Source organism: Squalius cephalus (assembly GCF_949319135.1).
Source record: "Squalius cephalus genome assembly, chromosome: 6".
NCBI classification, from domain to species: domain Eukaryota; kingdom Metazoa; phylum Chordata; class Actinopteri; order Cypriniformes; family Leuciscidae; genus Squalius; species Squalius cephalus.
Genome location: NC_137127.1, coordinates 28,032,809 through 28,057,297, shown reverse-complemented (window position 1 = coordinate 28,057,297; position 24,489 = coordinate 28,032,809). Strand labels below are relative to the sequence as shown.

Below are 24,489 nucleotides of genomic sequence, written 5' to 3'. Positions count from 1 at the left end.
GACTTTTGAGTCATTAGGTCCGAACTCGAGGCATGCAGCGTTAACTGATAACGCGTGTAAGTCACCCACACGTTTGACTGACGACAGAGCTATCAGAAAAATGGTTTTGAGCGTGAGGTATTTCAAATCCACAGTTTCTATAGGTTCGAAGGGATGCGCTTTCAAGGCCTCCAGGACCAGAGACAGATCCCAAATAGGAACCGACGGGGGCCGCGGAGGATTCATCCTCCTGGCTCCTCTGAGGAAGCGGATGATGAACTCGTTCCTTCCTAATGCGCGGTCATGCGTCGAGTCAGCGAACGCTGAAATGGCCGCAACATACACTTTGAGCGTGGAGGGGAACCTGCCCATGTCCAGCAGCTCTTGAAGGAAGCAAAGCACCCACGAGACCCCACACGTTTGTGGGTCTAAATTTTTGACGGTGCACCATTTATTAAACACAGACCATTTAGATGCATAGAGCCGTTGTCTTGAATTGACTGACGGGGCAGTAATGAGCTCTTGGTCCAGTTGACTGAGAGACCCAGGCTTTCCAGATGGCTGAGAAGCGCTGTTCTGTGAGACATAAGCTCTGTCTCTGACTGCGCTAGTATCAGCCAGTCGACCAGATAGTTCAAGATCCGCATACCCTGTCTTCTCAGGGGAGCGAGGGCCGCGTCCATGCACTTTGTGAATGTACGGGGTGCTAAAGACAGGCTGAACGGCAGGACGGTGTATTGATATACCTGACCGTCGAAGGCGAATCTCAAGAATGGCCTGTGACGGGGTATAATTTGAATCTAAAAAAAAAGCATCTTTCAGATCAGAGAAATAAACCAGTCCCACGAGCGAATTTGCGCGAGGATTTGTCTGGTTGTGATCATTTTGAACGGTCGTCTCATGAGAGCTTTGTTCAAATATCTCAGATCTAAGATGGGTCTGAGAGCTCCGTCCTTCTTGGGAACAAGGAAATAACGGCTGTAAAAGAACATTTTGTGGCGAGAAACCCGTGACGCGAGAGTGGCGTCGGGGGTAGCGTGTTTATTGGTAAGTGTGCGCGCTCGTGAGCGGGCACAGGGCTTACGTTCGCAACACGGCCAGTGTTTGGGAGCTTTAGAGGATCTGAACCCCGGGACAACCGTGTGACAGAGCGGGCAGTGGGTAGGTGTGGGCACGGGATCGTGGGCACATTTCCTACGCTTAACACTCGAGCGGCGCGTGCCCGCTTTATGAGAGTGAGCTCTGTGAGAGACACCGGGGAGATCGTGCTTGTGTGTAGGGGGGAACACTGGGATGTGGGCACATTTTCTACACTCATAACACCATCGGCGTGAGCCGGATAACCAGACATTATTAATACGCATCTGTAGTCGCCTTTTTAAGGGGACTGACAGAGCGAAATGCTTAGAAGGCTCATATGATTAGACGCTCATAATTACTCGAGCACCATAATGTGAGCGAGAGGCGGGTTCACTTTCTGTATGCAAGAAAGCTGGCCGCGGAGAAGCGAACAGCATAATTTTTATCTGTCGCCAGAGCCAGGATCGAACACGGGTCTCTGGCGCAAAAGCCTAAGATTTTGCCACTGAGCCACAGGGGGAAACACATAGGCTTTTGGTTAGTGCAAGCATATGAGAGAGCGTCGTCATGTTTTGTGTCAGCGTTTGTTTGCAGGCGTGCATGTACTATAACAGGCTCATTTACTGCAGTATTGATATTTCCAGTCGCCTGAACTTAGGAGGGGATTGAGAAATGTGAGAAATGGAGGTTGGTCCGGCCTCGGCGGTACTAGAAACACTCTTTTCTCCTTTCGCCGGTGAGTGACGCGCGCGAACGAGGCGCGAGGGGTGGGGTAGCTTGCTTGTAACGTAAAGGAAGCTAGCCTGTGACCGTCCACTTCTGACATCCCTTGTGAGCGGCGCCGTTTGCGCGGCTCGAACAGAGGGGGAGAGCGCAGGAAGAGGGGCAAGCTTCATCATGTTTCGCGTCAGCGTTAGTTTGCAGGCGTGCATGTATTATAACAGACTCGTTTACTGCAATATTGGTATTTCCAGTCGCCTGAGCTTAAGAGGGGACTGAGAAACATGTGAGAAATGGAGGTTGGTCCGGCCTCGGTGGGACTAAAACACTCTTTTCGCCAGTGAGTGACGCGCGAGGGCGGGGTAGCTTTCTTGTAACGTAAAGGAAGCTAGCTCAGACCGTCCGCTTCTGCCATCCCTTGTGAACGGCGCAGTTTGCGCGGCTCGAACAGAGGTAGAGACTGAGCGGGGAGAGAGGTGCGAGGCATTTGAAACAATGCCTCGTAGGAAATTTCTCTTTTAGACAGAATGTGTGTCGCAGCGGCGAACACACACAGCAGAAAAAGGATATGACGCCGGATAGCGTAGCAGGCACGGATGGCTGAAGGCGACGAAGATGACCGGCTTCCTCAGGCGCTGTCCTCTGCTTGCTGGTCGCTTGCTTCAACGGCGGCGGCTTCTCTCAGAGTCCAGCGATGCGAAGAGCTTCGCTGAAGAGACAAAAATCAGGGGAGCAGCCTCCGAGCTCTTCCTGATATACGCTAAACCATGTCCCTTCTGGCGGGCTGTGATGCGTGAGGGCACCAAGCGCCCTCATTGGGCGTGACGTCACGCCAGGCTCAGTGGTAGGCTGCTGCAGTTGCCGCAGGGCAGCCAATGAGCACGCTAGATAGCCTGCTCTAGGTCTGCGTGCTGCTGCACTGCGTTGACAAGATTATAAAAATTAAGGATAATTTTTTGGCTTCATATCTCGAGAAAAGATAACTTTACCCGTAGCGTAAGCAACTTACGCAATACGAGAGAACCTCTCGTAAGAGAACAATCTGTTCTGGATCATTCAGAATCGTATTCCACAGACGTGTTTAATGATATTTAAAATTATTGTTAAAACATGTTAGATGACTAAAGATTTTGTTCTTTACTAGTTAATACATAGTAGACACCTTAAAAATGCATATGCAAATCAACCCATATGATAAATTCTTTATACCTTAGTATTAGCATTTGTCACTGAATGATTATGTTGAGGCAGTCTTCTTTTTTCTTTTTCTTTTTCTTTTTCTTTTTTACATTTTTTTCTCAGCAAAAGTCAAATGCAAGACTGACATCTAGAGGACATTCTAAGGAAAAACCGGTCAAGGAAACATGGACAAGTAGATATAATATAATTGATATTATATTCCTAAGATATAAAACACTTTTTTGTCACCTCCACATCTCTAAATAATCATTCACAACCTTCCTGAGCAGCAAATCACTGTGAATGCATAAGGTATTCATTATTCCATCAGTACTGTTTTATTTCCCCCTGCCCCACCCCTGTTAAAGAACTGGTTCTATCATAAAAAATAAAAAAAAGTTCCAAAGTTGAAATTACTTAACACTAGAACTACCGGAATTCCATAACTACTAGAACGACCATAGCGGTCATTCTGACCGTTCATACTTTGACGTTCATATGGCCGTACTGAACGTCATTTTCGTCATGTAATATCTATTGTACATGTAAACCTTCTCTTTTCCAATGAAGCTTTTAATTCCTGTCGTCATAGCCCTTAAAACAAGCACAAAAGAAAGATTGCCTCGACAGGTGCTGCCTCTATTTGAGGAACATTTTGCATCAAAATATTTTTTTTTTTCACCGCACTCACCACGTGAATAGACATGCACAAAAGTTAGGAAACGTCAAAGCTTCATACAGTTAGTACAGCCCTGTTTGTAAATAAGTTCAATAATCAATACAAAATCTAAAAATAAATGGATCTACAATGATAGGTAATGATAAACAGGACACACAATTTTAATTCAAATGAATGTGAAAATGTACACACACAAACAGGCTAAGAAAAAAACATGAACATTAGCTAAACAAGAAAACGAACTGCTTCAGAACGATTCGTTTCAGTGAACAAAAAATATTAACGAACAAAATCAGGTTAACTGCCCATTTGAACGGCGCAAACACCCCGCATCATTGACGCTTACGCACATTCCACACAGGTAAACACCGCCTTTCGCGTGCAGCTCCCACACACGTTGTGACATTTGATACATCTCCTTGGTTTTATTTTGTTTGCAGTTCCTCCAGTTGTATGGCTTTTGATTCCATGTGGTCGGAGTGAAGTTCGCTCGCCAGTCGTATGATGAAGTCCCTCTGCGAGATTTGCAATGTAGCGGACTTATGATATCTATAACGCGTGCGGTCAAAATGACCGTTATGGTAGTTCTAGGTAGAAATAGTCAGAACTGTTGTGTGTTTTATGATTTTAATAAAATAACAGTGTCAGAATAAAATATACACATATTTAGGAAAAGTCAGAGTCCTACAGCCACATTTATTTTATTTTAACAAAGTTATTACATTGTAAAATTTAAAAACGGTCAAAATGACCGCCTTGGGAGTTCTAGTGTTAATATAGATTAGAGAGAAAAAAAAAAAAAAAAAAACAGTGATAGGAGGGCAAGATCCTGATTGCCAGAGATACCGACTTAACATTGCCTGCTCTTTTAAAGCAACACCCACGCAAGCTTCATCATAAATTAGTGAGCAGAGTGGTTGAATGGCTCAGAAATAGAGATGAGTTTCACTCTGTACATCTGCCTGTATCTGTCCTTTAACTTTATTTTGTCAGCTTCAATACTCAGATCAGGCACCTGTCAGCTTCAAGGACACTTCAAGTTGAATGGAATGTTCAAGGATGGAGATGTTATATTTGGAGGCCTGTTCGAGGTTGACTTCCTCACAGTGTTCCCAGAGCTGAGCTTCAGAACAGAGCCAGAACCACCTTACTGTGAGCAGTGAGTCTAGAGTGAATAAGGACAGCAATACAAGGCTGGAAAAAAGAGAACAATTTATTAAAACTAGAAAAATATATCTCAATGTTTATTTATTTATTTATTTATTTATACAAAACATCTTGAATTCAATGTTAATTGCCATTGTGTTGCCATTGTGAATTTGATAATTGTATACCCTTCCAGAATAGTTAAATATCAACATTCTATTGCTTTTCATAGATTTGATATGGAAAGCTTCCAGCAGGCACAGACCATGGCTTTTGCAATAGATGAGATCAATAAGAATCCAAACCTGCTGCCTAACATCACTCTTGGTTACCATGTTTATGACAACTGTGTGATGCTAGGAATGGCGTTTCGGGCTGCCATATCCCTGGCTAGTGGGACAGAGGAGTCCTTCTCAAATCTAAACTGCACTGGCCCTCCTCCAGTGATTGGAATCGTGGGGGATTCAAGTTCAACTGCTTCCATTGCAATTTCCAGTATTCTTGGGCTGTTTCGAGTACCTATAGTAAGATTAGTAAAAAAAAGTGTTTCTTGTCTGTTTTTGTATGACAAAAAAAAATGTTTCATAAGTACTGAGAATTTTTTGTTAATTTCACTATTTTTCTGTCTTCTCTTCTTCTGTCTTTCTCTCTAATTAGGTTAGTCACTATGCCACCTGCTCCTGTTTGAGTGACAGGAAAAAGTACCCCTCTTTCTTCAGAACTATTCCCAGTGATGCCTTCCAGGTGCGGGCTATGGTTCAGATTTTAAAATATTTTGGATGGACCTGGGTTGGTCTCGTCTACAGTGATGATGACTATGGCATCTATGCTGCTCAGTTCTTCCAACAGGAAATACAGCTGTTTGGTGGCTGTATTGCTTTTTCTGAAATCCTTCCCCATGATAACAACCTCAGAGATATTCACCATATAACAACAGTGATTCAGGCCTCTACAGCTAGAGTGGTGGTAGTTTTTTCCACTCCATCCTTTTTGATACCTTTGATGGATGATGTGGTGTTGCAGAACATAACAGGCAGACAATGGATTGCGAGTGAAGCTTGGGCCACCTCTCTTGTACACCACACTCCACGTTTACTACCCTTTCTAAGAGGCACTCTGGGGATCGCCATCAGGCGTGGAGAGATCCAGGGACTTCATGAATTTCTGCTACGTCTCCATCCCAGCAATGATCCAAAAAATAATATGTTGAGGATCTTCTGGGAGAAAATGTTCGGGTGCAGTTATGAAACTGATGGTAAAGAGAGAGATGGAGAGCAATTGAAAAAGATTTGTACTGGACAGGAGGATCTGAGAACAACATACACACCATACACCGATGTTTCAGAGCTGAGGGCCACTTATAATGTGTATAAGGCAGTTTATGCCCTGGCACATGCGTTTCATGACCTGATGCAGTGTGAGGAGGGTAGAGGACCATTCAGTGGGAACAGATGTGCTGACAAAACAAACCTGAAACCCTGGCAGGTAAGACGTACAGGTATAGTGCAGATTCTCTCCAGGAATATACAAGAGCTAATGTGGAAAAGCTAAATATATGTGCTACATTAATAAAAAAAAGTTCTGTCTACAAACTGTGCAGCTGGTTCACTACCTCCAGAAAGTGGATTACACCACAGGCTTTGGGGATCATGTGTCATTTGATAAGAATGGAGATGCTCTGGCCATCTATGATGTCCTGAACTGGCAGCCAAGCTTTGATGGGTCAATAAGGGTCAAAGCTGTTGGTGTGGTAAATGAAGGGGCAGCAACAGGGATGGTGCTCAAACTGGATGAAGATGCATTATATTGGAACTTTGAGCCAAAAAAGGTAACTAACATTGCATGTTAATGTCACCCCTTTTGCAGACACAGTATATAACCTAAAAATAGTCAAAGCTTTGAAAAGACAAATAAGAATGAAGTAATGGAAAGGCCTAGCTTGTCATTATGTAAAAGAGATGACAGACAAACATATGACTAACAACAGATGATGTCTCTTTCAGGCCCCAAGGTCTGTGTGCAGTGAGAGCTGCCCCCCAGGAACCAGACGAGCCACGAGGAAGGGCTTTCCTGTCTGCTGTTTTGACTGCCTTCCATGCGGAGATGGAGAGATTTCTAATACAACAGGTGAGATGATTATATTTGGCAATTTGTTTATATTGATAGTAAGTTGCTCTAAAATCCCTCACCTTCTGTCTTTTTCTTAAATCACAGATGCAAATGAGTGCACAGTGTGTCCAGATGAATTCTGGTCCAATACAGATAAGGATCAGTGTGTCCCCAAAGAAGTAGAGTTTCTGTCTTATGAGGAACCTCTGGGCATCTCTCTGACCACTGCTTCCCTGATTGGCACCTGCTTCTGTGCTCTTGTGATGGTCATTTTTGCTAATCACCGAAACACTCCCATAGTACGCGCCAATAATTCAGAGCTCAGCTTCCTGCTGCTGTTGTCACTCAAACTGTGTTTTCTGTGTGCACTACTGTTCATTGGTCAGCCACAGTTATGGACATGTCTGTTAAGACATGTTGTGTTTGGCATAAGCTTTGTCCTGTGCATCTCCAGCATCCTAGTCAAGACTATGGTAGTAATAGCTGTGTTTAATTCCTCTCGACCAGAGGGCCAAGGCACGTTAAAATGGTTTGGAGTAGCTCAACAAAGATGCACAGTTCTGGTCCTAACTGCCATCCAGGTTGTGATATGTGCAGTCTGGCTATCAACTTCCTCTCCAACACCCCATAAAAACAACCAGTATATCCGTTCTAAAATAGTATATGAGTGTGCTATTGGCTCCGTGGCTGGTTTTTCTACATTGTTGGCATACATTGGACTGTTGGCAGCAGTAAGCTTTCTGATAGCCTTCCTGGCGAGAAATCTTCCTGATAATTTTAATGAAGCAAAGTTTATCACTTTCAGCATGTTGATCTTCTGTGCTGTGTGGGTTGCATTTGTTCCAGCATATGTTAGCTCTCCAGGGAAATATGCAGTAGCTGTGGAAATATTTGCCATTTTAGCTTCTAGTTTTGGACTACTGGTGGCCATATTTGCCCCAAAGTGCTACATCATCCTTTTACATCCAGAGAGAAACACTAAAAAAGCCGTCATGGGAAGAGATTCACAAAATAAATGATGGTTTATTAACAAAGTTCAGGAGGAGCACATTCAGATAATTTACCCAATCAATGCGAGAAGAGGCATATACACAGAGCCGACTTACCTCTGTTCTACAACAGTTTTCCCAGCATCCCTCCTCCACCCCAACTCCTCACTCTCAATTATTCCTATCCGGTCCAGGGATGGGGTGGGGTTGGGTGGGGGGGGTGCTCTGGTTCGGGCCAAATTACGAGCTCGGAAGCCCTCTCCTCGGACAGCTCACCAATATGCTTATTTTGTACTATATCTGATTACATGTAAGTGCAAACTTGTGAAATGTGTATTTATCTTTCTGTTTGGCATGCATGTTTTCGGGATGAATGCAGCCTTGTTTTAACTGCACTTTGACTTTTATATACAGCTTGGGGCAAATGTATTGGCAGTGACATACATTTTGTGTTTCTCAAAGTTTGCTGCTTCAGAATTTGTAGATTATTTTCTAAACATGTTTCTATTGTATACTGGAAAATAGTGATAAGCATTTCATAAGTTTTAAAAGCTTTTATTGGCAAAAACATTTAATATATGCAAAGAATCAATATTTACAATGTTGACCCTTCTTTATAACCTTGGCAATTCGCTCTGGGCCAAATCCTGACTGATGCCAATCCATTCTTGCCTTGTTACTGTAATGCTTGGAGCTGATCACAATTTGTGGACTTCTGCTTGTCCACTTACCTTTTGAGGACTGACTACAGGTTCTCTATGGGATTAAGATCCGGGGAGTTGCCTGGCCACAAATCCAAAATTTCAGTGTAATGATCTCCAAGCCACTTCATTATCACTCTTGCCTTGTCACATGGGTGAATGTGATTTCACCAAGTGCAAAATGTTCATGGATCCACATCTTTCTTGATCCTGGAACAACATTCCAATCAACCAATCACATTTGAGGGGACAAGTTTATTGTAAGTCAAGTTTACATTTTGATGCTTCTACTTCATTTTTATTCACCCATCATGTACCTCTGATTTTAGGGATTAGTAAGGGGCATGGTTAGGTTTAGGGGTAGGGATAGGGAGAGGGTTAGGACTACATTTTTGGACAGGAATGTTGTTCTAGGATCAACAAAATATCTTGAATCAGGAACATGTCTTACTTGGCAAAATCACGGTGCAGTGTTGCCATAGAAATGCAAAATGGAAGGAAAATGGTGCAGTGTGACAAAGCTGCTTTAAGTCAAGCTTCCAATGTTAGCAAAAGAAAAAAGAAACGCAACACTGTGGTGCGCAGGGAAGGAGACCAGAGGCCATTTCTTTGGATGGATGTCAATTTGAGAGGCACTTCAAGAGAGTCCACACACTCCACCAAAGACAAGAGATAAAATCAATGCTTTTACTGAAAAAAGTGGCAAACGTTTCGGTCACATGTAACCTCAATGCCAAGCTTACAATGTTAAGTGCAGGAGCCATATTAATTTATGAAGTCACATGGTTACATAGATCACATGATCAACCAAACCAAGACCAATAAATGATCCAAACACAGTGTTGGACAGCATGCTACAAGAGAGAGAGAATAATAATAATAACAATAATGACAAAACAAATAATTAAATAAATGAAAGAGAAGAACAGATTATAATAAATGAAAAAAAGAAAATGAAAAATGTAATTTAATAAAAATAAAGTGTGTATATGTATACATATACACACACATACATATATATATATATATATATACACATCAAATTGTATAGAAAAGTTCACTTGCTGAATTACACAGTTAGTCTATATAAATGTAACCCCTAGGGGGCGCTCCAATGCACACAATTTGAATATCTAAACTAGAAAACCCAAATCGTGCTCCCCTTTAAACTATTTGACAGGTTGTATCCAATAAAGGAACAGAAATGGGACTGATGTAATCAAATATAATTTTATTAAACACTAGACAATAATATACTGATTGGCAATCAGAGCATACACATTTTCCCCGTAGGTAACAGTGAACAATTCTACAATAAATAAATCACAGTGAATAAAAGTCTCATAATAAATGAGTTACAGGATATAAAGTCTAACAATATCAAGACTACAGTGACTAAAGTCGAATAAATAGATACTGTTCACATACACACACTCCAACACTGCAAGAAACCAAATCGGCCGTGCATATGTAGCATGTCTGGAACGGACTCTCTGACACACAAGGACCAAACGACCACTCAATGATGAGATCCAGTATTTTTAATCTGTAAACAGACAAATATCATCAGTGGATGATAGCACCGGGGCAATGGCTTCTCTCTCACTCTCTCGTGTAGACACAGAAGAATGTTCACGAGAGAAGAGACGTGCATGCGCTCATCAGCCTCGCGCAAATAGACTGACCAAATTGTACAATAAAATAAAAAATAAAATAAAAATAAATACAGGTAAATAAAAAACTAATGACAATATATAAATTTCTTGTCTTCCTTTTGATACATCACATTAACATTCTTCTCAATGCACTCAAAATAGTGTAATACATTACAAGTAATATATTACAATATTGTATATACTAGATTACATTTAAACATGCATTAATTCAAATATTCATATGATATAAAATATTATAATGAAAAAAATGCAGATGAAAATGAGAAAATGAAACATTCAATAGACATTCAGCACCATACCACGTGCAGGCCTCACCACGTGCGTCACGCACAGCGCGAATCATCAAAATGGATTCTTACCCCTTAGAACACTATGTACAATACATGTTTATCAACAGTCAACTAGATCTCTTTTCTTTCAAGAACATAACTAATTAAACAACATACCTGTAAACAGACAAATATCATCAGTGGATGATAGCACCGGGGCAATGGCTTCTCTCTCACTCTCTCGTGTAGACACTGAGTGTTAATATGATAATTAGTAAGCTCCATGATAAATTTCATGAAAATCGAATTACAATTAAACACACTTCATCACAACCAACACAATCAAATGCTGCTATCACTTAAATCACACTTGTTGAGCAAAGAAATATGCATTTGGACGATAAACATCAGCATACCAGAAGAATGTTCACGAGAGAAGAGACGTGCATGCGCTCATCAGCCTCGCGCAAATAGACTGACGCAATCGCATAATGCATGTCCAAGGGGAAACCCCGGAGATGTTCCACCGATGACGCTCCCACCCCAAACAAAGACCCAAAGAAAAGTTCCTCTACATTAACGTTATATTCTTACTCATGAACAATAATATGAACAAAATTTCGTGAGGTTCATTAATCCATTCTAAATACAAAAGTAGAAAAAAAAAACTTAGTATAAACAGTAAATTAAAGAAAATAATACAATGTAAGAAAAACAAATCAAAGGATAATTCACACCAGTTACACATACACTAACACAGCATTTCACACTTCACACTAGTGAACATTGCAAAATAGACACTGTCCCCAAAGGAGATATTGCACAATGCTCATAGGCCGAATATTGGAGTATGATGATTGCCAAACAGAGAAACAAAAACACAAAACAAACAAAACATTTAGATTAACAAGCTACCACTAGCAGGACTCCATCCTAGGCCCACCTAGATCCAGGGGCCTGTACCATGAAGGTAGCTGAACAAACTCGGGGTTACAGGATTGGTTTTGAGTTGACAAAACCAAACCGATGCAATCAGGCTTTATTGGTACCATGACGCAGCTCATCAACTTTCTCTGTCAACTCAGGCTTTGATCCTTAAGCTATGATTAATCCACGCGCGCGTGCACATAAAAGAGTGACGTCGACACTGAACAACCAATCGCGTTCGAAATGGATAGAGCGAGAGCTACATACTTTTCAGAGGAGGAGCAAGAGATAATAATCCAGAAATATGAGGAATATAAAAGTATTTTTCAAGCACGCAGTAACACTGTATCTGCTGCCAAAGCAAGAGAACAATCTTGGAGGAAGATTGCTGATTGCGTTAATGCGTAAGTTAAACAATTAATGTACATTTATGTAGGCTAATCATATTAAAAATGTATTAAATGCTCAAATGAAAATGTATTCGTGTATATATATATATATATATATATATATATATATATAATATATATATATATATATATATATATATGTAGAGATATAATATATATATATAGAGAGAGAGATATAATATATATATATATATATATAGAGAGAGAGAGAGAGAGAGATATAATATATATATATATATATATATATATATATAGAGAGAGAGATATAATATATATATAGAGATATAATATATATATAGAGATATAATATATATATATATTATATCTCTATATATATATTATATCTCTATATATATATTATATCTCTATATATATATTATATCTCTCTCTCTCTATATATATATATATATATATATTATATCTCTCTCTCTATATATATATATATATATATATATATTATATCTCTCTCTATATATATATATATATTATATCTCTACATATATATATATATATATTATATCTCTATATATATTATATATATATATATATATATATATATATATATATATATATATATATATATATATATATATATATATATATCTCATACACACATGCATACGTGTGTGTAGATGTATGTAAAATGTGAATGTATAGGCTATTACATCCTAAGAAAGATTGATATTCATTGATTTTTAGATGCAACCCCAACTCCAAACGTTCTTGGCAGCAGATCAAGACAAAGTATAAAAATATAATTCAAAGTGGTGAGTATTTAACATAACCTTTTATTATTATTTTTTGAACATTTAATCACAAACACTTGTTTGCAGCAAACAGAAAAAAATGTGAAATGAAGAAAACTGGGGGAGGGCCACCTCCTCAAGATTACACTGTGGCGGAGGAGTTGGCTCTGAGCAACAATAAGGGGCGGCCGATTATGGATGGGATTGCATGTGCTGTTCAGTCTGACCCTGGTGCTGGCTCCTCTAAGCAAGTGACACTGGGTATGTGTGTACAATGCATTACTAATGTTTTTTTTTTTAAAAGTTAAATATGGCTGACTCTGTTGTGCAGTAGAGGGAAATACAGTGTCCCTGTTGAAGCCAGCACACATTCACACAGTCTCCCACACAGAGGTCAGTATGCAGCAGACAGAACACCAAACATAACCTGCTTTATAACAGTTATGCTTTACATTGGCCTTTTATTTATTAGGGTGAACCAAACGATGAAGACACTCTGTCTGTGTGTTCTGAGACAGTTGCTGAGGTGAATGCACTGAGCTTTTTATTATGGCACACATTTGAATGTCATAATTAAGTGACTGGCCCTTACACATCTCTTTTGTAGGATTTTTCACAACCTGCCCCAGAACCTGAAGCCTCTACCACAATGGGCTACAGAAGGAATGTGAACAAGGTAATGCTTTAAACCCTTGACATAATTTACAGTCAGTCCTGTGTTTGTAGAAAGTCATGCCACTTTTTGTGATTTGATCAACCTCCAGAAAACGTGTAATGATTGTTTGTGGTGGAATTGTTTCAGGTGGAAACAGACTCAGTCAGGGCCCTGTACAAAAGGAGCCTCGAACTAGACTGCACACTAAAGGAGCTGGACTGTGAGCTGAGGAGGCTCCAAATTAAAAAAATTAAATTGGAGATCAAACAGCTGGAAAAAACAGATCTCAGTATGTGAACTTTTTTTTAACCAAGTAACCCTTTAGTGTGAACACTATGAATGTTTATTAATGTAATTTTAATGTATTTTTTCTTGCTCTCTCTCTTCCTCCATAGCCACATGATGACCAATAAAACAGTTTGAGACATATCAGCAGTGTCAGTGTGCTTTTATTAAGTAAAATATTGTGTTGTGATTGCATTTCTCACAGCTGCACCAGCTGGGTGGTCAAGTGTGATGGGGTCAATTTCATCGGGGAGAAGCTGGTTCTGTGGTGGTACTCGCTCCTTTCTGATAGTGGCTATATTATGCAGAATTGCACATGCAGCCACTATCTGTGATGCCCGCTCTGGTGACACTCTTAAACGCCTAAGGCAGTTGAAACGTGCCTTTAGGATGCCAAAGGTCATCTCGATCTTGACCCTGGTTTTACTGAGGGCCACATTGAAGCGGTTTTGTGGCCCTCTCTGAGGGTCAGGATAGGGGGTCAGCAAAAACCTCTGGCATGCATAACCTCGATCTCCTACCAACAGGCCATCAAAAAGCCCTGTCATAGAACAGAAAAGGGGAAAATTGTGTAAGTTTTGCTATTAAAATTAAAACTTTAAAGTGTACTGTACCAAATTGAACTTGCCTTCCTCAAAGCGCTGACACAAAATAGACTCACGGAAAATTCGTGAGTCATGTACTGAGCCAGGCCATTTGGCATCCAAACTTGTTATCATGCATTCATGATCACAAGTCATCTGCAGATGAAATGTACAGTAAATAATTGTCCTGTTAGTTACTATTTATTTAAAGATTGATCTCAATGCAAATAAAAATCACTTCACATAGGCTATATAGTATAGCCCTACCTGAACATTAAGGCTGTGAAAGGACTTTCTGTTCACATAATCTGCCTCATGTTCTCCGAGAGCTGTGGAGATTGCAACATGTGTGCAGTCTATTGCTCCTATGACTCTAGGGAATCCTATCATAGGAATTAAAAATATATATTTAAAATCATTCTTAACAGGTAGCTACTGCAGACTACTGTATAATAGATTTCTAAGTGTGAAATATGCTTTTTTGAAAAAAAAAAAAGAGTGTAAAATGTTACATTTGTTCATGTGATGTATCAAGATATCTTACCGGCAATTTTATAAAAGCCCTCTTTTATGGACATGGTCGATAAATGTCCAGGGAACACAATGAAGCTATTCGTGTACCCCTGCAGAGCGAGGACCACCTTTCGAATGGTTCGACAGACTGTGTTTTTCCCTAGATTCTCTGCATCCCCGACCGCATACAAGTATGTACCACTTGCAAAAAATCGCAACGCAATACATACCATTTGTGGTACAGTAAGGGCATGGCTTCGACGAGTCACATTTTTTATGTGCGGCTCAAGAAGTTCACAAAGATAAGACATTCCTTCCGCGGAAAATCTGTATCTTTCATACAAGTAAGCATCAGGAAAGTCAAATGGATTTTGTCTGTCCCTAAAAACTCTTTCTCTACGAAGTGCTCGTCTAACAATTTGCGCAGAGATGTCCACAGGATTTGGGAGAAAAGGTGAAGCCATTGCAACAGAGAACAGACGCTGGGAATTAGTTACGTCACTTATATGTTTCTTTGCTCACAGCTGATTGGTCAAACTTCAGTCTGAGATCTTGAATCCAGAACATAACCTGCCCCGGAGCAGGTTAGCCGTGCAGCGTAAGATACCATGGCAACGAACACCGATTAAAGCCGAGCTACTTTCATAGTACCTAAAACCCAGGGTTGGCGGAAACTAAGCTGAAACATAGCTGGCTAGCCACCTAATCCGGCTTCATGGTACAGGCCCCAGGTCATCACAGAACGGTGGTAGCAGATCCCCAAAACACACACACAAACATCCAAATAAATAAAAAGTAAAACAGAATGATTAAACCCAGGAAAAACAGTGGCTAGTGACAGACAAAGGCAATCCTCCTGTAATCACAAGCATAAGTGGTTTATGATGCGATGTTTGATTTTAAAACAATATTAAATCTCTAATTAGAAAATTAGGACAAAAAAAAAAAAAAGGATTAGATAAACTTACATTTTTCTTTGGACACCAGCCTAGATGAATTAGAGCTATATGCCCCGTAACAATAAAGTTGAATGGTGTGGATGACTAATAGCTGTGCACTCTCCCCAGTGTTGCTTCTATTCATAAGCAATATCAAAGAAAGGAAACGATCAGCGCTAAACATTACATGTTACATCGGAAAGAAAAAAGGTTAATAAACTTACGTTGCTGCAAACCCGTGTAGAATCACTACTCGCTATTATGTGATCAAGTTTCTATAGACTCAGCGCCGCCGCTCCCACCGTGCGCATCACGCGCTGTGCGTGGGGCACCAAGTGCTGAGGGGGCACCAAAAATAGCCTAATGAAAAAAAAATTATAATGCCGATATTATTTCATTAGCCTATAGAAATATTTTTTGCCACATTTTACCCATGTATATGTAACAAAAAAAGGGGGAACAAGATAATTTAATTGCTCTAGTCTAGAAAGTACTGCCCCCCCCGCGTTGGATGGTCCGTGCCGGTTGTTCGCGCGGGCGCCTTTGCGAAGGATGAAGTTTGACAGACAGACAGACAGTAGGCAACTTTTTTGGAAATGGCCCCTAAAAGACAGCAGGAGTTAGGATCTAAGAAAAGAAATAAGAAGAAACTGCGAGATGATGCCCGTGCATCACGTGCAGGTAAGTCCATCCCAGCCGGCATTTCAACATTGATTCACTGTTGAAACAACGTCAGGTACCATGGTTGAATCAACAGTGAATTACCTTTCGATTTTGCAAAACGGATCAACGTTGATATTGTGTTGATTCACCGTTGAAATCGCGACTTACCTTTCGGGTTATGGTCTTCTGTCGACGTTGAATCAACGTTGAATTACCTTTCGATTTTGCAAATTGAATCAACGTTGATATCGTGACGTTGTTTCACCGTCTTACCTTTCATCATGGGATAATACAATTGTACATTCAATTACAAACTAGTTTGCAGTTGGAACATGAGTCATGACAATGCTGACTGATTTTGTGATTAACTGTCCATAACTGTACACTAAAAATTGTTAACTGTCAAATGACTGGCAGCAATGGCTTAATTAAACACATTAAATAATGAGTTAACACATGCTCAAGATTGTAAAACAAGTTTTATTCTGAAAAAACAAGTACATTTACACAAGAAATTCTTCAGAGCCCCAAGGTGGAATTGTAAAAAATTTAATATTACTTCCATGTGTCAGTTCAGGTTACTATAATCATAAGGTCATGATTTCATCCTTAAAACAGATGAAGAAATCAACAAATTGTGGTGTTGAGCTGAGAGGGTTGAGGTCTGTTGTTCTTTATATCTATCAATGCAGGTTTATATTGTTTCAACAATTATATATTTCTGATAATATTTGTGGAGAAACATTACACTGTTTTAATTCAGAATCCTAACCATACATTGTACTAATTAAAAGTAATTTATTAAATCAAGTAAAATAAAAAAAATAACACAAAAGGCCAAAGAATCCGTACCAGAAGTGATAGTGCAATGTAGCAGCTAAAGAATAATCCTCCACCAAATTGCCAGTAATCAGCTGGATCCTTGGCAAATCTGAAGGGGGGAAAGAAGAAATTATTCAATGAAAAGTCCTTAAAAAGCAGGATTTTTTTTTTTTTTTTTTTTTTACCATTCCTTTAAACAATCTTAAAATTGATTTAAATTGTAAAAACGTTTGCCATTATAACGTCTCGGTTACGTATGGTAACCCTCGTTCCCTGAGTCCAGGGAACGGAGACGCCTCGTCTGGGGAGTTCCCCTGACGAATTGGGATCACGCTAGGGAGACCAATTGCCTTCGAGTGAATTAAAACGAGCCAATGAACATTGGCATGCAAGGTTTGCATTCCGCGGCCCGCCTACCAGTGCGGGTATAAGGCGGAATCAAGCGCATACACAAACGCTTTTCGCTGAGGAGCCGAACGGTGTCCAGTCCTCCGCGAAGGTACAGCAGCATGGCGACTGGACTCAGGGAACGAGGGTTACCATACGTAACCGAGACGTTCCCTTTCGTCAGCAGGGAACTCCGACGCCTCGTCTGGGGAGTTCCCCTGACGAATTGGGATCCCTACCAAAACGCCATGGTGCTGGCCCCTTCCAGCGCCCAGCTAAGCTACAGCCCTGCAGCAGTTTCCAGAAATTTTGCGGGAGCTAGCTAGGGAATCACACTGCTGTTCCGCAAGACCCAATCAGTGGATATTGGATAACACTGGGAAAGCATGCCCGACCCCAAGGATATAATAGGGGGAGGGAACGCTGCGGAAGCTGAGGCAGCCTAGAGGAAGGCCCTCAAATACACACATGTACTAACCACGTAGGGTAGTGAAACATATGGCAGTCCTTGAAGGTAGTCCCAGTCCAGAGGAGTGAGGAGCGTACTCAACAGGGACGACAGAATGAGTCTGTCAAGGGGAAGACACGGCTGAACTGCACGTGGCAATCATGGGTCGCCGCAGGGACCACTGGAAAGGCACCCAGTCTACTAACAACTCCTTACTGAAGGTAGCAGACCTGGTGCCAGGCGGTCCGCAACGCCTGACACCGGAGGGGGTGATGGAGGAACTCACGAGGTTAGCCGTTTGTTGGGTAACCAACGGAGCGAAAGACGCACGTATCCGCTCACGGAATGGCGTCGCAAGCCGACACACCTATTCCCTCTAATTACTGGCCATAGCAAGTACTCGGGAGGAAACAGGTTCCACACGTAGGCTATAAAACCTAGCGAACGTGTTCGGTGTCGCCCAGCCCGCAGCTCTACAATGTCTGTTAGCGAGGTGCCTTGTGCCAGAGCCCAGGAAGCGGCAACACTCCTAGTGGAGTGAGCCCGCAACCTGGGTGGGCAGGGCTCACCCTGGGACTCATAAGCCCTGGTGATAGCATCCACTAGCCAGTGGGCTAACCTCTGCTTGGAGACAGCCTTCCCCTTCTGCTGGCCTCCGTAACAAACAAAGAGCTGATCTGAGGTCCTACAGCTTTGCGTTCTGTCTATATAAACCCGGAGGGCCTGGACGGGACAGAGAAAAGCTAGGGCTGGGTCTGCCTCCTCCTGGGGCAGCGCTTGCAGGTTCACTACCTGGTCCGCGAAGGGAGTGGTAGGAACCTTGGGCACATATCCGAGCCGGGGTCTCAATGTAACATGAGAAAGGCCAGGCCCGAACTCTAGGCACGATACGTCGACCGAAAAAGCCTGCAGATCCCCTACCCTCTTGAAGGAAGCCAATGCTAACAGGAGCGCTGTCTTAATGGACAGGATATTAAGCTCAACTGTCGTCAAAGGCTCAAAAGGAGGACTTTGGAGCGCTCTAGCACTAAAGTTAAGTCCCAAGAGGGTACAGGGTGCAAATCGCGAAGTGGATTTAGCCTCCTAGCACCCTTGAGGAATCTGATGACCAGGTCGTGCTTCCCCACGGACTTACCGCCAACTACATCGTGATGTGCAGCTATTGCGGCAACATACACTTTGAGAGTGGAGGGAGACAGCCTTCGCTCCAACCCCTCTTGTAGGAAGGAGAGCACGACTCTGACCGGGCAAGTTCGTGGGTTCTCCCCGTGGGAAGAACACCAGCCGACGAACAGGTTCCACTTCAGAGCATAGAGGCGCCTCGTAGAGGGGGCTCTAGCTGAAGAGATGGTATCTACCACTGCCTGTGGCAGGCCATCTAGAACCTCCGCGTCCCGTCCAGGGACCAGACATGGAGTTTCCAGAGGTCTGGACGCGGGTGCCATAGAGTGCCCCGTCTCTGAGAAAGAAGGTCGTTCCTCAGAGGAATCGGCCAAGGAGGGGCTGTCGCGAGGAGCATGAGTTCTGGGAACCAAGTCCGGGTTGGCCAATACGGGGCTACCAAAAGGACCTGCTCCTCGTCCTCCCTGACCTTGCACAGTGTCTGTGCAAGAAGGCTCACTGGGGGGAACGCATATTTGCGTAAGTCCCGGGGCCAGCTGTGTGCCAGGGCATCCGTGCCGAGAGTTCCTTCGGTCAGGGAGTAATACCACTGGCAATGGGTCGTGTCCGGAGAGGCAAACAGGTCTACCTGTGCGGCTCCGAAGATTCGCCAAATCAGCTGGACCGCCTGGGGATGGAGTCGCCATTCTCCCGGAAGGGGAGGCTGACGTGAAAGCTCGTCGGCCACATGATTGAGTTCCCCGGGGACATGAACGGCACGAATCGACCTCAGATGCTTCTGACTCCATAAGAGGAGGTGGGAGGCGAGTCGCGACATACGACGGGAGCGTAGACCACCTTGTCGGTTGATGTACGCAACAGTCGCAGTGCTGTCCGTACGGACCAGTACGTGCTTGTTTGAGAAAGCCCTTGAGGCGACACAAGGCTAATCGTACTGCTTGCAACTCTAGGCAGTTGATGTGCCAATGCAGCTGGGGCCCCGTCCACAGACCCGAGACTGCATGCCCTTTGTACGTGGCCCCCCAGCCCTTGGTAGAAGCATCTGTGAATACCACAGCATGCCTGGAAACCTGGACTAGGGGCACTCTGGCCCGTAGGAACACAGGATCCGACCAAGGGGTGAAGGTTTGGCGACAGTGCGGGGTGACTTTGACCCGGAACGTGCCGCTCTGCCACGCCCACCTCGGGACTCGATCGTGAAGCCAGTGCTGGAGCGGTCTCATATGCAACAGACCGAGCGGCGTTACTGCGGCTGCGGCTGCCATATGCCCCAGGAGCCTCTGAAACTGTTTCAGTGGGACCGCTGACTTGCCTCGAAAAGACTTGAGGCAGTTGAGCACTGACTGGACGCGTTCCTTCGTGAGGCGCGCAGTCTGGGCGACCGAGTCCAGTTCCATACCGAGATAAGAGATCTTCTGCACAGGGCAGAGTTTGCTCTTGTCCCAGTTGACCTGAAGCCCTAAATGACTGAGGTGCCGGAGCACCATGTCCCTGTGATCGCACAACACATCTCACGAGTGTGCCAGAATGAGCCAGTCGTCGAGATAGTTGAGAATGCGAACGCCTTGTTCTCTCATGGGAACAATGGCCGCCTCCGCGACTTTCGTGAAGACACGGGGCGACAGGGCCAGCCCGAAGGGTAGGACCTTGTACTGATATGCTCGACCCTCGAAAGCAAACCGAAGAAATGGTCTGTGTCGGGGAAGAATCGAGACATGAATGTACGCGTCCTTCAGGTCGATCGCTGCAAACCAATCCCGGGGACGAATGCATTCGAAAATGCATTTCTGCGTGAGCATTTTGAACGGGAGCTTGTGCAGGGCCCGATTCAATACTCGCAGGTCCAGGATTGGCCGTAACCCACCGCCTTTCTTGGGTACAATGAAGTAAGGGCTGTAAAACCCTGACCTCATATCGGCTGGAGGGACCGGCTCGATCGCGTCCTTCGCCAGCAGGGCGTCGATCTCCTTCCGCAAGACCGGAGCATCCATTGGACGCACACGGGTGAAGTGGATGCCCCTGAACTTGGGAGGCCGGCGTGCAAACTGAATTGCATAGCCGAGCCGGATGGTGCGAATGAGCCAGTGCGAGGGTCTCGGGAGCGCTAGCCAGGCTCCGAGAAACTGCCGCAACGAGCCCACCCGCACCGCCGGCGTACCCGCGGAGGGGCAGCGAGGCGGAAGGCAGGGACACTGCTCCGGTGGCATTGTAGCGGCCGAGAGCGGGGTCTGGGTGTGTACTTGGACAACACCTACCTGCTTCCACCGGAGGACAGACGGCAGAGAAGACCCGAGAGTGTTCTGCTGCGGGCTGTCGCCTGGCGAGGGAAGGGGAGGAGACGAGGAGCGAGGCCCAAGGGCGGCTGCTGGTCTCCGTGCCTTCCCGCCCAGCGGCAGACAGGAGTGACGTGACCGAGGTGGCGCCACTGCTATCTGCCAGCTGGGGAGAGGGGACTGAGAGTGGCGAGACCCGAGGGTGGCGCACACTGCCGTCCCACTCTGTAACGGGAGAGACTGCTTGTTCAGCAGACCCAACCGTGAATGACCCAGAGGAGGAAGAAACTGCTCTTTTTTAGGTTTTGGGTACCACCGACCAGCTGGTCGGCGGCGGAACAGAAACAAAAAATTTAACAAAGGATTCTCCACCCGGCCCTCCTCCGGGGGAAGGAGTGGTGATGACACACACTCCCAAAGAGCAGTTTTCGTCACACTCTCTGGGTCGCTCCTCTCAGGGTCATTTCCTCTCCTTTTGCTGGGGGGGAAACGAACTCCGAGCGGGCTGGTTTTAAGGCGCTTCTGGACCACAGTGTGGACATCGTCTGACCGAAGGCCAGCGCTGTGACTAATCACGGTCAGTCATAAAGCGCAGCTCGACTCCGAGTCAGAACTACCCACATGCACTGAATGTGCAGGGGTAGTGAGAGAGGAAAAACTTCTGCAGATTTAGGCATGTTTGGCTTGCCATATTGGCACCAAAATACTTCCATACTGCCAAAATTTTTCACACACATCTAGGCACTTTAGACCCAGGAAGTGTGGCTGTCAAGTCTGAACCTTCAGCATGAGAACACACCATTACAGTAGGAACTCAGCATCATTTTCAGAGTATAACAGCCCTCTCTCCGATGTAGCAATCGACATCTGTCCTCCCCTGGGGCCCCGAATGAAATGCTTGGTCCCTCATGATAAGGACCAAAAACCCATTCAAAGCCTCGACGGCACACAGCACGCTGAGCGGCTCAAGCCTTTACGAGAAAGGGGAGGCGAACAACGTGCCGACGTGGTCATGCACTCATGAAAGAACATGAACCACCCATGAACGCCGTCTCAACACACTGATTAGGCATGTGAAACAGCGATCATGGCCGTCAACCAGGCATGCAAGACAGTGAACGTGGCCATCGCTGGCACACGGCACGCTGAGCGTTCAAGCCCTCAGGCAAGACGAACAACGTGCCGACGTGGTCATGCTCTCATGTAGAGAGCACAAACCACCCACGAACACAGTCTCAGCATGTTTGTGACGCGCTAGAGGAGTGGGAAGCTCGTGAGGGTCTTTCACCTGGCGAGACATTCCGCACTGTAACCCTCAGATCACCAATGTTATTTGCCAAAGTAGCCCTCTCCTGGTGCACCAGAAGAGAACTAGATCGGGAAACAAGCAAAGGGACTCACCTCATAGAGGCACGCGAGTCTTGATCTTGACCACGCATCTTGAGCGCCGAATGACGCGCGCTGGGTTGCCGTGACAACCCACGCTGTCAACCGGCGCTCGACGGCACACGGCACGCTGAGCGGCTCGAGCCTTTAAAAAGGGGAGACGAACAACGTGCCGACGTGGTCATGCACTCATGAGAGAACATGAACCACCCACGAACGCAGTCTCACACACTGATTAGGCATGTGAAACAATGAACGTGGCCGTCAAATAAGGACAGGAACGATTGCATCCAGAAACACACGAGTGAAACGTCATCCTGAAAAGGACGCGATCTTCACTCGTGTTGCTCTTTCAGGAAGAAATTACTCTCTTTATTGTGCTGAAGCACACAGGGACCCAACGCGGCGACACCAAGGGGAAACTGCAAGCCCGCTGTGCGCACTCAACCGTTTACCAGCTGTAAAAACAGCTTTTGAATTAACAGCGTGTAGACGCAGCCGGCAGACAGGAAATCGCGCGGTCGCTGAAACGCCGTCTCACCAACACAGAGAGGTCCCTTCCCGAAACAGCAGACTCGTAGAGCGTAAGATAAATACAATCTTAAAACTCATTCACTCAGAGAGGACACAACCGGTCGGCTCCGAAGCAGAAAGCGTTTGTGTATGCGCTTGATTCCGCCTTATACCCGCACTGGTAGGCGGGCCGCGGAATGCAAACCTTGCATGCCAATGTTCATTGGCTCGTTTTAATTCACTCGAAGGCAATTGGTCTCCCTAGCGTGATCCCAATTCGTCAGGGGAACTCCCCAGACGAGGCGTCGGAGTTCCCTGCTGACGAAAGGGAACATTCACACAACATGAACTGAGTAATGTCATCTTTGAGTCTGTTAGTAGTACATGATTAAAAATGTAAACACTTAAAGCGTGGCAATCCCATCAGAAATGTGTATCATAGCAAGGGAAGCACACACAAAAAAGCCAATTGGTACACCAAAATCAAACCATCAAATAATTTTACCTGCAGCCGCATTTATCCTATTATGACACGTCTGAGGGTCTTTCCCTTGATGGTTTCCAGTGATTAAAGAAAGGACTGATGAAGGTGACATGAATCCACTTTCAGTGCGCCACTTCAGCAGAAGAAAGACAAAAGGACAAAAAGCTACTCAGACTTTCCATCAGTAACGTTAAATGTCTTACTTTAAAGATGAAAATCATACTTAATACTATATATTAATCCCCGTGTAGGTTTTCAAACAGTGGGTAAAATTGACTTACTGTAGTTGGTGAATGGGTCTTTCTGTTGGGTGTTCTCCCCCGATAAAAATCTTATTCTAATGCTTGATCTAAAAAAAATGTAAACAAATATCTTTTCAATAGCGTGCAGTGTTTGAAGAGGTTATGTAAACTTCTAACGAATAAATGACGGTTTTATCCCTTTACTCATTCCCACGCTTTTTTACCTCTCATGCGTTTTTAAACTAACGTTAGCTGACAACATACAATACAATACAATACAATCTTTATTTATAGAGCACAATTTAAAAACAACCGAGGTTGACCAAAGTGCTTTACAACACTATAGATACTACAAATAAATACACAGTAAGAAAGACACAAATTTATAAAACATAATAACATACAAGCTGTAAACGCAGGCGATGTTCCTAAGGCCCAAAACACAGAGCAATAGTTCAAGGGATGTCAAACGCCAAGGAAAACAGATAGGTTTTCAGAGTAGACTTAAAAACAGACAAGGTTGGGGTAGTTCTGATGTAAAGCGGGAGATCGTTCCATAACTTT

At 43.9% G+C, this 24,489-nt stretch overlaps 2 protein-coding genes and 1 long non-coding RNA gene across 3 annotated transcripts in view; 1 reads left to right on the top strand and 2 right to left on the bottom strand.

Annotated features, from left to right (window-relative positions):
- The window catches only part of LOC307160677, a 574,771-nt gene extending 550,760 nt beyond the window's left edge, over window positions 1-24,011 (bottom strand). Inside the window, exons 1-2 of the long non-coding RNA XR_013821592.1 lie at window positions 23,965-24,011; window positions 23,705-23,816 (exon numbers count right to left, since the gene is read on the bottom strand). This is a non-coding gene — a long non-coding RNA (uncharacterized lncRNA). The remainder of the gene's footprint in view (window positions 1-23,704; window positions 23,817-23,964) is intronic.
- LOC307160654 (extracellular calcium-sensing receptor-like) lies at window positions 4,576-7,911 on the top strand (the record flags this gene model as incomplete). The annotated part of the gene is made up of 6 exons (XM_079874846.1): window positions 4,576-4,796; window positions 5,016-5,307; window positions 5,441-6,268; window positions 6,384-6,611; window positions 6,787-6,910; window positions 6,998-7,911. The coding sequence occupies 6 exons, from the start codon at window positions 4,576-4,578 to the stop codon at window positions 7,909-7,911; spliced, it is 2,607 nt and encodes an 868-aa protein (XP_079730972.1).
- LOC307160531 (putative nuclease HARBI1) lies at window positions 13,718-15,111 on the bottom strand (the record flags this gene model as incomplete). Its single annotated transcript, XM_079874690.1, has 4 exons — window positions 13,718-14,091; window positions 14,179-14,290; window positions 14,402-14,517; window positions 14,679-15,111. The coding sequence occupies 4 exons, from the start codon at window positions 15,109-15,111 to the stop codon at window positions 13,718-13,720; spliced, it is 1,035 nt and encodes a 344-aa protein (XP_079730816.1).
- Window positions 24,012-24,489: the final 478 nt, after the last annotated feature.